Here is a 13,769-nt window from a genome sequence, read left to right as displayed (position 1 = left end):
CGTGGGGGGGGGGCAAAGTGGTTCATTAAGCTCCACTTTCAACCTGTTGGAATACCATCACCGTCTCCATGGTGATCTATAAATAGACTGTCCTCCTGGTGCCTCGATCACGCAGCAGCCGAGTTATTCTCATCATCCGGCTGGAGGCTTTGACTTTTCCCTCGTCGGCATTTGTCACAGAACCCCCCCCCCCCGAGGGCAGCTGGTCCCACACTGGGGTCGGGGCAAACTGTCCTTCATGGAAACCCACTGGAAAGGGTTCCTCGCTGGTCTAATAAGCGGTGAGATCCATTTACAGCACTCCTGTTGCAACGCGGAGGAGAATGTGACACATTTTAATATTTGCTGGATCTCATAATAATAATTCAACATTTTATTCCCTAAAGAAGCTCGACGTTCCATTAAAACGTGATTTTGTTCCGCATCTGTAATATTTGATGACAGTTTTTATGTTTAGTGCAGCTTTCTGGCAACTCTTAAGTGGATTTTTTTGTTTCATTTGTTGACATGGCCTTTGTCATTTATATCTCCTGTCATTTTGTACCCTTCTCCACCCCCCACCTCCACCCCCACACACACACTCGAGTTCATCCAGTTCAAAAAATGCTCGACTGCAAAACCTAGATTTTTATGGCTCATGTAAAAAAAAAAAAAAAAGGCTGCCAGTCTTGCATTAAACATCATAAAGGACTGAATCTGTTAGAATGCTGATGGATTTATTCACCCGGGGGGTTCCAGTGGCCACTCAGCCTGAAGTAAACTCCGCAGACACGCAGTATACATAATAGTATCTTTATTACACGTAGATATAAAAGTATACGCATTTATCCTGGAGAGAAAGAACCGAGTCAGTTGTAGTTCTCTCACTGTTGAACGACAGAGTTGGAGCTCGAAACAGGAAGGCCACAGTGACGGATTGCCATAGAGTTTGTGCACACATAAGGAACACACACACACACACACACACACACACGCATGCACACTCGCACTGTTGTACTTTACGCGCAGCATCCTTTTACCGACTACATTCCTGCCCTGTCGCTCACTTCGCCCTTCATCAATAGCATCAAACTAAACCAGAAAGCACAGAAGCATCCGGCATGAACCGGCCACCTGCTCGTTTGCATAGCACCTGCAGCGTCACTTTCTCATGTCGGTTAGGCTAACCCGTCGAGGGGGACGTTCTTATGCTTAGAATTCTGCTGTTCTAATATATCACTGCAAATTAAAATGCAACACCGAGAAGAAGCTCATGAGGGGGCTCACGGTGTAGGCATTCAATCTGTAAAATTGTCCCTATTTGGAAGGCTTGTACTGCCCCCCCCCCCCACACACACACACACACACACAGACGAGAGACAAAGGCTGCTGAGTGGACACAGAAACACAAGAAGTTGTGCGGCCCCACTGGGACACAAAGTTCCAAGTTTCCTTCAGGCGTAGAAACGAAAAAGTACCGGTGAGGTCACTGCAGCAGCCGCGGCGTTATCGTTCTGTCGGTACCGGCGGCACAGCGAGCGTCGACAAGAGTAGAGACGTTAACAGAGGATAAGGCGGGGGGGGGGGGGGGGGGTGATGGAGGTGGGTGATTCCACGGGACTGTGCAGCTGCTGATTCTGATCGTGGCAATCATTTGGCACAAACTTTGTTTTGGCTGAACATCCCAGCCAGCAGCGAGAATGCCTTCCTGTGCCGGCCTCCGGCGATGAAGAGGAGGATGGAGGGAGTCTTCATTTCGACAGGTTCTTCTTTATGTGCTCGACGTCCATCTGGGGGACGAAGAGCAACAGAACTTATCGTTCAACTTCAAAGCCAATCGCTATTATGAAATATTTGTGAAAAACAGTTTTTGCATTTGCTGATTTAAATGAGCAGAATTAGATTAGATTACACTATATTATATTAGATTATACCAAATTAGAATTAGGGTGTTTTACAGATTTAAATGTAAAAGAATTAGGACAATTAAATAGTTTTAAAAATGAGTTATTTTTCTGTGCCATGCTACCATTGATATATATTTAATAATTTATGCAAGTAATACTGAAGCAATTTCAATTCACAAAAAAAAAAAGAAAATGTGTAAATGATGGGCCTTCTGTGGGCGTCCACATACTTCTGACCACTTCCTCCTGTACTGTATATTACCACGCCAGATTTTAATTCTAATTTTCAACCAATGGAAAACATCATCTTCATAAAAACACATCTCCTCTTCATCAATTCAAACGAGTCTCACCTGTAAACTAACACGAATCCTCTTCTCCTCATCCAGCGCGTTGGACATCTGCTTCATTTCCTGCCTGGAGTCGGCACCGGAGCACGAAACATCAGCCTCACGGCTCCGAATGCACCCACCCGCCGAATTTACTGCGCAGGTAACGCACCTGTGTTGGCTCTTCAGCAGTTCCACGGAGGCCCTCAGGTCTCTCAGCTGGTTCCTGAGTTCCTCCAGTGTCGGGGAGTTCACAGGTGAATGCCGTAGCTCAGGGGAGGGGCTCAGACCCGAGGAGGAAGACGGGGAGGCCGAGCGATTGCTTGAGTTTGGCGTCGGGATGGAGGCTTTGGCGAGCGGCGGCGTTTTACTCTCAGCTGCCTGAACATAAATGGAAACACGGCTTCATTTCCTGACTTTTAAAATGATCATATTTCCCTCTTAGACCCGAGATCTATATCTTTGTATCGCAAATGTTGTTGACGTGATGATAAAAATGGAAATTTCAAAAAAAAAAAACACCACCAGTATATTTAGTATTAAATATTAATATAACAACAACCTGACAACCAATATTTACCAGAAAGCATTGTTTATAAAAATGGAAAAAAGATAAACAAACATGAAAATATGTGCTGTGCTGCCCTCTTCTGGTGGAATTAAATACTGCAAAGAAATTCATACAGCGATGTTGGGAACTCCTTTTCTCAAGGAAACGTCTGCTGATCTGGAGAGAGACTCCGGCTCCTCCTTCCCTCTCTCCTTCTCCCTCCTGTCCGCCGCTGCAGAGGAGTCCAGCTCGGCACCGGACAGCAAAGACTGCAGAAGGGAAAGAGGTGAGGAACTTTAACTCTTCAGAATCCGGAGGACGGTCGATGGGCCGCCATCAAATGCTCCCACCGGCGTGACGATCTGCGAGCGAGGCCGGCGGTCTGTGACCCGAGGCCGCGACGCCGTCGGATGACTCAGCTTCTCTGTCGATGGCACCACGGAGTCCAGGTCCACGTCTGCACGAAACCGTAAACACAAAAACAGAAGCTACCAGCTGGTAAAAAACAAAAACACACACACACACACACACACACACACACACACAGCGCGCGCGCCGACAGACACTGAGGATCCTCCTTGGTTGTCACTCAGACTCACCGGCGTCATGTGACCTGTCAGAGGCAGAATCTGGTGTCGAAGCCCCGCCCTCAAACTTGGGGCTTTCACACCTGAGCAGGTAAACCATACAACAACATTAGGCTGCCTTCGCTCCGGGATTTGACTTTCTCAGAAGAGCACGAGGAAGAGCGTGTACTAACGCTAAAGCGGGCGGTCGCTCAGGACGCCGCGGGGGTTGAGAGGAAGAGGAGGAGCTTGTCTTTGGGGGGAGGGGCTTCTTAGGGAGGTTGCATGGGATGGAAGGCTTGGGGATGTCTCCAACCTTCATCTCTTCACCTACGCACGCACGCACGCACACACACACACACACACACACACACACACACACACACACACGCGCGCGCGCACACACAGACACACACAATCATACGAATGCTCATGGATGTTAAAAAAAAAGGCATGTAGACGTGAAGGCGTGACACAAACATGCATCTCAGGATTAAAGCAAACCGAAGAAGGTTGTTAAAGGATGAAAAGCAGGAGAGGAGGAAGCTTCCGGAGTCACTCAAGGGTTAAAAGGACAAAAGAGGAAGAAAGACAGGTGTCATGTGTCGGGCGATATTTATAAGGATGAGGAAGAGTCAATCTAGTTTTGTTGTAGACTGAGAACCCACAACGCTTCCTGGTTCACACGTAAACGCCGCCGACGGCAGCGCTTCAAGGAAATCTTTGTTCTTTACGAAGGAGGACGACAAAACTCTGTTTCTGTTTTCTTTATTCGCTGCCGGTCTCGTGTGAGCGTGCGTCCTCGACGGCAGCGGGACTTCCAAAAGGAAGAGCATCTTCCTCGCCACGTTTCGTACCGGAAGCTGTTAGTGCTAAGTTGCTGCAGGAGATGCAAGGGGCCGAGCGGGGGGGGGGGGGGGGGGTACCTCGATCCTGGTCTCTCTGCGGCAGATGTTCGGGTCGTTCCGGAGGAACCTTCTTGAGCTCTGACTTTTTCTCTACAGGTCAGATTTGACAGGGTTCTGGGTTTTTTTTTTGTGCGTGTGTGGTTCTGATCCATCTTTCTGTCACATACAGCTACGAGAGCGGGACGCGAGGCGTTGCCGTACCTGTGGTGGGTTTAGCTGAAGGTGCGCTGGGCGGAGGCGGTTTCTTTGGTCTCTAGAAACGAACACGGACACACGAAGACGCCGTCACACATCGGGAACGCAGTAAACCGACAGCGTCGTCACGCCGGGACGCTCACCTCTTTCTCCACGTCCAGCAGCTTGACGAAGTTGTCGGGGAAGACGCCTCGCCGTCCTGCGATCTCTCCCATCCACCAGCCGGCATCAGCACACTCCTGAAAAGACAAGTCGGAGGTGTGAAGCTCCGTCCAACGCGCGCCAGGATGCAAATTGCACCTCGCAAACAAATTAAACAAACCAATTTATGCAAACCCAAGAGAAGCGCAGCAAAGACTCCATCTATGAAGCCAGGTTACCTTGGAGACGATGCTGACAATGTCCCCCTCTTTGATGGACAGCTCATCCTCGTTGTGCGCTTCGTACGGGAAGAGGACTTTACACTGCTCCCGCCCTGGCAAGAGAGAGAAAACTACAGATCCAAGAGAGGAACTACAAAGTAGAGGAGGCGTGGAGCATAAACTAAACATCAACTCCCCGTTTCTTCAGAAGCAAACGGCAAAGCTGCGACGTCTCGTCTCACCTTTGGGTTTGCCGTCGGGTTCGGTCTTCATGGTTTCCACGGCGACGCTTGCTGCTTTCCCCTCGTTGGCCTGGGCGAAGAACAGATGTAGGAAACCCTTTCATTCATTACATCTTGTGAAGCACGAGAAACGCAGACTTGGTGAGGAAGCATGAGTGAGTGTGTGTGTGAGCGTGTGTGTGTGTGTGAGCGTGTGTGCGTGTGTGCGAGTGTGTGTGAGAGTGTGTGTGAGAGCTCTTAAAGGCGCCGTTGTGTTCTAGCTGGCGTGGATCCATCAACAGAGTTTGTGGAACCAGGATGGCTCTTCCACAGGAAAACACACACACACACACGGTTCTGTTCTGTCAACCACAGGGGGAAAAAAACAAACAAATCCTAGCCCCTCCCCCCCCACAATGAGACCCATGTGGGTCAGACGTCACAGAAACATTCCTCAAGTTTTAGTTTAATATATTTTATCATCTCCTGAGAGGAACCCGACATGTTCTGTGTTTTCTCAACGTGTCGCCGTTGCTGCTCAAATTTACTTCGACTTTTTAATTAGAGTAAAAAAAAATAAAGCCCATAAATGTTTAATACAGGGAATCAAAAAATCGTATTTATACCCAGAGTAATGCATCAGAAGCGATCGGTTGATTCACTAATATAAGGGAACGTGTAAATGTAACAAATGTAAATGGAGTAAAGAGTAAGTTTGCTGCTTCTGTAAAGCTGCGTGTTCATTGTCTGGTTTGTCGTCAGCGTAAATAAGCGTCGATAAAGTTGATTTTGACTCACACTTTGGCGTTAAGCGCGTGAACACAATGCCGACTTCTGTTTTCCGCTGAAGACTCAGCTGATCTGCAGGCCGGCTGACTTTGACTCGCCCCGAAGAGAACAGAACAAACTGTGATTCCCCCTTTTCACGCATCAACGCCAGATGTTTAAAAAAAAAAAAAAGAAGTCCTCGGAGAGTAAAGCAGCCGATGCTCGCGTCCGGAGCGAAAGCAGGCGACCCGGCTGGAGCCGCGCCCACGTGGAAGCAGCCGACGTGTCTTCAACGTGACTCGGCACACCTCCCCCGTCCAGGACGGAGACTCGCCGTCACCTCCTTCAGAGCCTCATTAGAGCGCGAGGAGACGCGCCTCGCTGTAAAGTAACATGAAAGCCTCCTGCTCAGCAGGAGAGGCTGACCAGCATCCTTCAGAGCGAAGTCTGCTTCTTTTATTTTACGGTTATTCCATCTCGTTTTCACCGCCGTGAGTTTCGGGTTCGGTGCAGGAAGGAGACTTAAAGGTCATTGATCCAAATCGTACAATAGAAGTTTTCATCAAGGATTTTATGTCTCTTGATCCTTAAAATGTGTTCAGGGCTAAAAACAACAACAAGAAAAAGTGTGTCTGAAGGCATTTCAAAAGTACTCGATATACTCTCTAGAGTTTTGATGAATTAACCCTTTAATTCCATAAAAGCAGGATTTTATGACGACACCAAACGGCGTCATTTAATGCTGCCGGGGTTAAGCGACCCTGGATATTCTGTTTCGAGCATCAAGAGACACACGCTTCTTCTCAGACACACACAGTTTATGCTTCCTTTTGCGTCGGAGTCGAAAAACACTGACGAGAAGCGAAACACGCGACTCGTCATGAATCCGCCTGACATCACGGGAAGCAGTCGACGCGAGAGGAGAGGAAGAGAGAGGACAGAAACTAATCAGAAATGGAGAGAACACGACCCTACCGTCCTCTTCTCTGGTTCCAGTTAAACACAGACAGACGGACGGACGGCGCTCTGGCAGCAGCAGGAGGAAGCGGTGCGTGTTTGATTATCAGAACGCCAGGGAAACGCCGTCTGACTCAACTCCTCGCTCCCTCTCTCCGTCTGCCCTGCGGTGCTCTCACTTCTGTTTGTCAAATCCCTGCAGAGTGCGTGTGTGTGTGTGCGTGTGCGTGTGTGTGTGTGTGTGTGTGCGAGAACTTTAAAACCGCTTCCTGTGCTGTAAAATCAAAATAGAGGAAGAGGAGGAGAGAAGGCTGGGACTTCCTTCCCTCACTAATAACAATGCAATGATGAAAGTACCAAAAATAATGCATGAAGTAAGTACGTCCATTGTGTGTGTGTGCGTGTGTGTGTGTGTGCGTGTGCGTGTGCGTGTGCGTCTCACCTTGTCCCCCTCCGAGTCCACGTCCATCGAGCGAGGTCTGAGCTTGATGGGCTGATCTTTGAAGATGTCGCCGAAACCGAACCCCCGGATCTGCAGTGGAAACACGATAAACGATAAACTCTGAAATCCAGGAGCAACCTCAAACTGAATTAATATTCAGGTGGCTCCAGAGGAAGCCCCAAGCGTTTGGAATAGTTTGATCAAAGGTAAATACTAAAATCTAAACATCCTCCATCCGTGCATGCTAGCTTGAAGCTTGAGCCAGATTGAGGCCGCTGGCAGCATCGGCGTCCTTCACCTTCTTGGGCTGGATTTCTCCTGACCCCGTTTCGGAGCGACTCTCCTTTGCATCACTTTCGCTGCCGGGGCTCTCCTTACCTACGAAACAGGAAAGTGTGACTAAATGAAGCATGGAAAGTCATTATCGCTGCATCCGGTTGCTGATTGGGCGAGACTCACTTGTGCGGCTGCCCCTCCCCTCCTCCTGTGAGGTGGGCGTGTCTACGGAGGGCGTGTCGCCGTCTGGCAGGACCGCTCTGGTGAAATTGGAGGGAAACATTCCAGTCTTCCCATTTAGCATTCCTTCCCACCATCCCTCCTCCACCTGAGCACACAGAGAAAACACACAATAACACGGCGGAACCAGAGGCGTACGCAATGTCTGCAAAACAAACTGATCGTCACCCCCTGGTGGACAAACCATGCTATGGCACCACTGTCCTCGAATGATAGACAACATTGACGCACGCGCCTTACCTCTGCTATGATCTCAATGACGTCTCCCATTTTCAGCTCCAGCTCATCCTCGTGCTGAGGCAGGTAGCTGAACGCCGCTTTACACCTCCGCTTACGGATTTGTTCTCCTGTAGCCCGTGCCAGACACACACACACAATTAGCTCAGACACACATCTATGATCTTACAGCATGATCTCACTGACTTATTAAAAGCCACCGCGGCGGACGAGTGACATCACTGACCTTTCCCCTTTCAACTGGAGGAGGGTCTTATAATCAAGCAGCGCACACCGAGTGCTTCACATTGGCCTTACGGTCGTTTATATTACAGTCAGTAGTCTCATAATTACTCTTGGATAATCCCTATTTGCAATATATCTGTGCGATCATTCCGCTTCTGTCCACCAGGTGTCGCTCCTCCTCATGCTACGCCGCGAAGTATTGCGAGGAAGTATTCATTTACTGGATTAAATAGTTTAAATGTTTGCCATACTAAAAATACGGTCTTTACATTTTAAAATGACAATTAAAAAATATACTTAAAAATAAAGATTACAGAAATGACTTCAGTGTCTGTGTGGGCGAGTCGCGCACCTTTCCTGGCCGGTCTCATGGTGGAGTCGGACACAGGGCTGGCCCTTCCATTGGAAAGGTCGGATTTCATCATGCTTGTCTGTCCTCCATCTCTCTTTGGCTCTTTCTTTATCTCCTGCGGAGACAGAGGAAGAGGGAACTAATTCATGTGTGTAAAATCTGACTTCAGCACTATAAAGTCAGTCAAATTAGTTCAAAGGACAACTTTATAACACGCAGAATGATAGATAGCATCAAATAAATCAAGCCGTTAAAAATATAATGGACTGCTTAATTTAAAAATGTTGCCATAGCAACAATGCTTCATCATCAGGAAAGAAACATAGGACAAATTCTGAAGTATTTTTGAATAAAAGTCCCCGTGAGAAATCGCTGCAGGAAACCGAGAGGAACGCCGACAGAGGGATCAACAGGCAGACGGCAAACGGGGAGACATTCCTCACGCACGGATACCCGGGAACGCCGGCCGTGCCGGCTCACATCTCTCCTCCACATTCACGGTGAGGCGGTTTCGTAAGCCTGTGGCGTTTGAGGCTCAGCGAGGCCCACCACTGACCCACAGACTCTAAACCCTCACACGCACCGGAGTGGCGAGAAATCCTCAATAAACTCAATGAGATCCAAAAATATCAGCGAGGACCCGTTTCCTAGGCGACGTCTGAAGCTCATCTCCGGCAAAGAAAACAGGAGCAACGAGAAGATTGGACAGATCGCTGAATTAAATCAAGGGAGGGGGGGGGTTTATATGTAGAATGAAAGGAGATTCACCTTCTGGGAAGTTAAGAGAATAATTAAATTCTGATGACAGGAAGTCACCGATTAAACTTCATGAGTGAGAAGGAATGAGGCCAGATGTTTCCTCTTGCTTGCAGTCAGAAGAACGCTGCATTCAGGAACTTGGGGGGGGGGGGGGGATTTGAAGCGTGGTAAAGCTACCTTTCTTTTGTATTGGACCTTTTTCTATTTTTATTAGTATTAAAAATATGTTTCACTACTGTATGTGAAGTTTTGAGGAATAATAATGAGCTAAAAGGTAATAAAACACATTGTGGGTTTTAATACTACGTTCATACGCGTGAATGGTGAATATAAATATTGATTATTGATGCACTAATGTATCAGAATGGGTTAATGTGTCGATTTCTTTAAAGATTTGATGTTTTCTGTCCGCTGAGGTCAGGTCAGTCACCGCTAGCTGCTCTGCTAAGTAGGCTAATGCACGGCTAATGGGCAGCCAGGAAAAACAACAACATTGATTCTGCAGCCAGAGTGACAACAACTGCATCTATGCAGACAAACACACACACACACACATTCAGAAACTCACATCCAGACAGATCCACCCACTGACCAGAGGAAAAAAAAGTCACTTTTAAATAGCAGAGTCCACATGGCACAAAAACCCACAGCGGCCCACAGTGAGCCTGCAGCTTCCCGTTTCCTTTGTGTGTTTTTTATGAGTTGTGAAGCAGAGGCGTCGTTCAAAAAGCCGCTTGGCTTCACGTCATGAAAGAAACCGCAGCATAAATTCTATCTGCTTCGACTTGGATCGCGTTCACGCTGCTCCTCCTGTGGGGACGAGGGGCCGACTGGGAGAGGAAGACAACAGGATCCATCCCATCTGAACAGGAAACACCTGCGTAACGTACTCGCCGTGGCCGAGCTTAGACCTCTGGCGTTTCCTCCCGGTCGCAGATACTGCAGTGCTAATGTAGCGTCACCTAAATAGTGAACACGCCACTTCCTGTCCCTTTCCCAACCTGTCCGTCCACGTGTCCACGTGTCCACCCCCCCTCCCCCCCCTCCCCACTTCCTCCCCACTTCCTACACACACAGGCATTCATTAGTACTGCAAAGCTTCCCATTACTGCAGTCTTGTGACAGACCCAGTGTGGTATTACTGCATTACTCACAGCCCCCCCCCCCCCCCCCACCGCGTCAGCAAGCCTCCACCGACCGCCGTCCGGTTTCCTGACAGTGACTGAGAGGTGTGGCGTTCGGTCAGCACGAATCAAGCCCGGCGAATAAAACATAAACTCCGGGCAGCATCATTTGTTTACAGGGGGAGAGATTAAAAGGTGTTTGGGGGGGGGCTGCGATTACTCACCCTGACGAAGTTATCCGGGAACAGCCCCCGGCGTCCGCCCAGCTCCCCCTCCCACCATCCTCCGTCGTCCCGCCGGACGTTCGCGATGATGTCGCCCACCGCCAGGCTCAACTCGTCTTCCTGCTGAGCCTCGTAATCGAACTCCACCACGGCCTCCACTGAGAAGGGGGCGGGACAGAAAGACGGAGTAAGAGCGCCGATTAGATGAGGAGAACGTGTAAAAACTAAAGTGTCAGGTTCTTTCAGGCATTTCTACGTCTCCCACAAGCAAACAGAGGCAGCTGAAGATAATCCTAATCCAGGAAAGAGAGGACTCTGAATGTGAATACTGTATACGTCTTTTCAGGGAGAATTGAGGAGCTTAAAACCAGAGAAAAAAGTAACTATTGTTACAGAATTTGCGAGTTTGTGCTGAAAAAATTTGGATTATGTTGAAATGATGAGTAAACACACACACACACACACACACACACGCGCACACACACACACACACGCACACATCAGCCGCCAAGCTTTGAGCCCTGCCTGAACTGTGTGTGCAGCTAAACCGGGGGTGGGGGGTGGGATGGGAGAGTTCTAGTGGTGGGTAACCATGGGAACAACAGCCTAAAGGGGTAGCTATGAGTCAGGCACACAGGCCACCTGCCCAACATGATCTCTTGATGCAGGCATGCAGACACGCATATTTTGTTTTCTACGCACAAAGATGATTCAAAACGACGAGACGGAGACGCTCGGATGGGAGGCGATTCTGGCTCAAAGGCCGGCTGCGAACGAGACGCCGACGTGGCACGGAGGTCTGGAGGAGGCGAGGTGCGTGAGCCGGATGGCGTTCGGTAAGAAGAGGCGATTTTACAGGTCACGGCACCCGCCTTTGCAAAAACGCCACAGAGCGGCAGGACGACGCCTCCGCAGCAGAGAGCGCGACACCCGGTACGAAGAAAGGGTGCAAGTTCAACGTCGCCATGAAGTCCGCGCCAAATGGGTTCCATGAGAGCAGATCGGTCGGGGGCGAAGCGGCGCAGGGAGAGCCTACGAGCAGAACTAAACGCTTTAAAATGTCCGACAGACCAGAGGCCGGGACATTAAAGGGAATATCTCAAAACGCACACAGACACGCACACACACACACACACACGCACACACACGCACGAGGGGAAGCGAGCATCCTCTACAGCTGCAGTCGGTTTAGATAAGGGGAACCCTGCAAGGCGCTGCTGACATTTCTCCGTTTCAGCGGTGACGTCAGGAGCAGCTGCCGGTTCCTGCCGGTGAAACAACCGCGCTGGGCTGCAGCCCACGACCGGGAGACATGGAGACACGGAGACACGGAGACACGGAGACACGGAGACATGGAGACACGAAGACATGGAGACACGAAGACACGGAGAAGTGGAGACGTGGAGACACAGAGACGTGGAGACACGGAGACACAAAGACATGGAGACACGGAGACACAAAGACATGGAGACGTGGAGACGTGGACAGCCGCTCCATCGGCAGGTCGGATCCCATGACGTGAAAGCTTTTCACTTCCATGTCAGAAGATTGCCACAAGCCCCGCCCCCCCCTTCTGTAAAACCAGTAAAAGGAACTAATCTCTGCGTAACTTGAATCTTTCTGCAAATGCCACGACGTGAACCCTCTCGTTAGGAGTTGCTGAAGGTCACTGATGACGTTGGATTGAAACAGAAGGCCAGGAGCCGATAAAAGAAGGAAAAAACAACAACAAAAACAAGCCGAAGCAACAAAAGAGGCCGAAGGCGCCAAACCGCCGCCGCTCGCCGTGCGATAACACAAAAACGGGCCTCAGTCGAACCTCTACTTGATGCGTCGCACGCCAAAACACGCCGAGGCGACTTTACGGAGGCGCATCTAATGGGATTCAACTCAAATCGTTCCAACGCAACACGACCGTTGCCGCTTTCTTGTGTGTCGTCATTCTGCGTCAGCGTCACAAAGGCGGAGCCTAATCACTGTTGTTCTGCGGAATCGCTATATAGCAGCAGATGCTAGCTCGAAGAGGAAGCTCTGTCGCTCCGAAACTGAGGACGAGAGCAACCGCCACGTTTCATTTATTACCGGTTGATCCAGCTTGGGTCACAAAATGTTTTTAATCGACATCAAACGGTGGAACGCCAGCATGGCGTCTTAAATCAGACACTTCAGAGGCCACTGGGTGGAAAGAAGAAGCTCTTTGATGTTCTGCTGTTACATTATATCTCCATGAGCAGATATGATGTGAAGTTGGTAAAGTGCCCTGACTAACCCAACCCTGGGGGGGGACCACCAGCCCTCCCGTGACAGAACCGCCCCTGTCGCAAAAAGGGCTGCGTCTAATTCCTAATCAGCAGAGGTTAAAAACGAATTAACATTCCCGGGATTAAAGGTCGTGCAGACATGTGAGCTGATTCTTTGAAAGGTGAGGTGACATTTTAAAAGTGGTCCAAAAAAAAATCCTAAAAAGAAAATTCCCAAAATAGAGAGATTAGAAGGAAGGTGACACCTCCAGCGCCGCGCCGCGCCGCGCCGCGCCGCGCGTCACGACGAGCGGCTTCGCGTAAACGCTCTTCTTTAATTGGCTCCAGCTGATCCAAGCCTGCAATCACTTTCCTTTTTTTCCCATTTGAATCCATTGTGAGCAGCGGCGCATTGCTGGGGGGGGGGGGGGGGGGGGTGAGAGGAATGCCGCGGCCGGGCCCGTCTTCCCGGGGGAGTCGCAGCCTGTACGCGCCGACGCAATGAACGCGAACGTGTCAACATCTGCAACTCATCAACGGAAACGCGGCGCCCACGCACGCGCGTCTTCCCGTCCGCGGCCACCGTGGATCTGAGGTAGAGGCAGAACGTCTCACGCATCTGGACCGGTTTGCGTTTGTTCCAGCGCCATCCAGATGCGCAAAGGCGCGCGAGGTTATTTTAGGGCATTCCCCAAATTATAAGCGTAAAAAAAAAAGCGTCGCAGATCTCACCCATTTATGTGTCCCAGTGCGCCGACGGTGCTCCTGCGGGCTGGTCGGCTGTTTCAGGTAGTGGGAGTGGGAGGGGGCGCGGGGGGGTTCTTAGCGCCCCAGCCTCCTGCTCGCAGCGCGGATCCGCTACAGCAGCGCCGAAACGGGGGGAGCGACGGATGAAACCATATTCCTTC

At 50.0% G+C, this 13,769-nt stretch overlaps 1 protein-coding gene across 1 annotated transcript; it reads right to left on the bottom strand.

The window, feature by feature from the left end:
- Nucleotides 1-1,650: 1,650 nt before the first annotated feature.
- Nucleotides 1,651-12,160, bottom strand: sh3kbp1 (SH3-domain kinase binding protein 1). Its single transcript, XM_068748281.1, has 19 exons — nt 12,094-12,160; nt 10,622-10,779; nt 8,515-8,629; nt 7,941-8,047; nt 7,644-7,788; nt 7,483-7,562; nt 7,185-7,274; nt 5,039-5,108; nt 4,815-4,909; nt 4,578-4,673; nt 4,441-4,492; nt 4,258-4,329; nt 3,526-3,661; nt 3,365-3,435; nt 3,116-3,222; nt 2,900-3,034; nt 2,388-2,596; nt 2,240-2,303; nt 1,651-1,769 (listed from the first exon to the last, which is right to left on the bottom strand). The coding sequence occupies exons 1-19, from the start codon at nt 12,158-12,160 to the stop codon at nt 1,731-1,733; spliced, it is 1,908 nt and encodes a 635-aa protein (XP_068604382.1). The 3' UTR covers nt 1,651-1,730.
- Between the last annotated feature and the right edge of the window lie 1,609 nt (nt 12,161-13,769).

Source organism: Brachionichthys hirsutus, chromosome 14, assembly GCF_040956055.1.
Source record: "Brachionichthys hirsutus isolate HB-005 chromosome 14, CSIRO-AGI_Bhir_v1, whole genome shotgun sequence".
NCBI classification, from domain to species: domain Eukaryota; kingdom Metazoa; phylum Chordata; class Actinopteri; order Lophiiformes; family Brachionichthyidae; genus Brachionichthys; species Brachionichthys hirsutus.
Note: the sequence above shows the minus strand (reverse complement) of the source record. Positions and strands in the feature narration are given on the sequence as shown.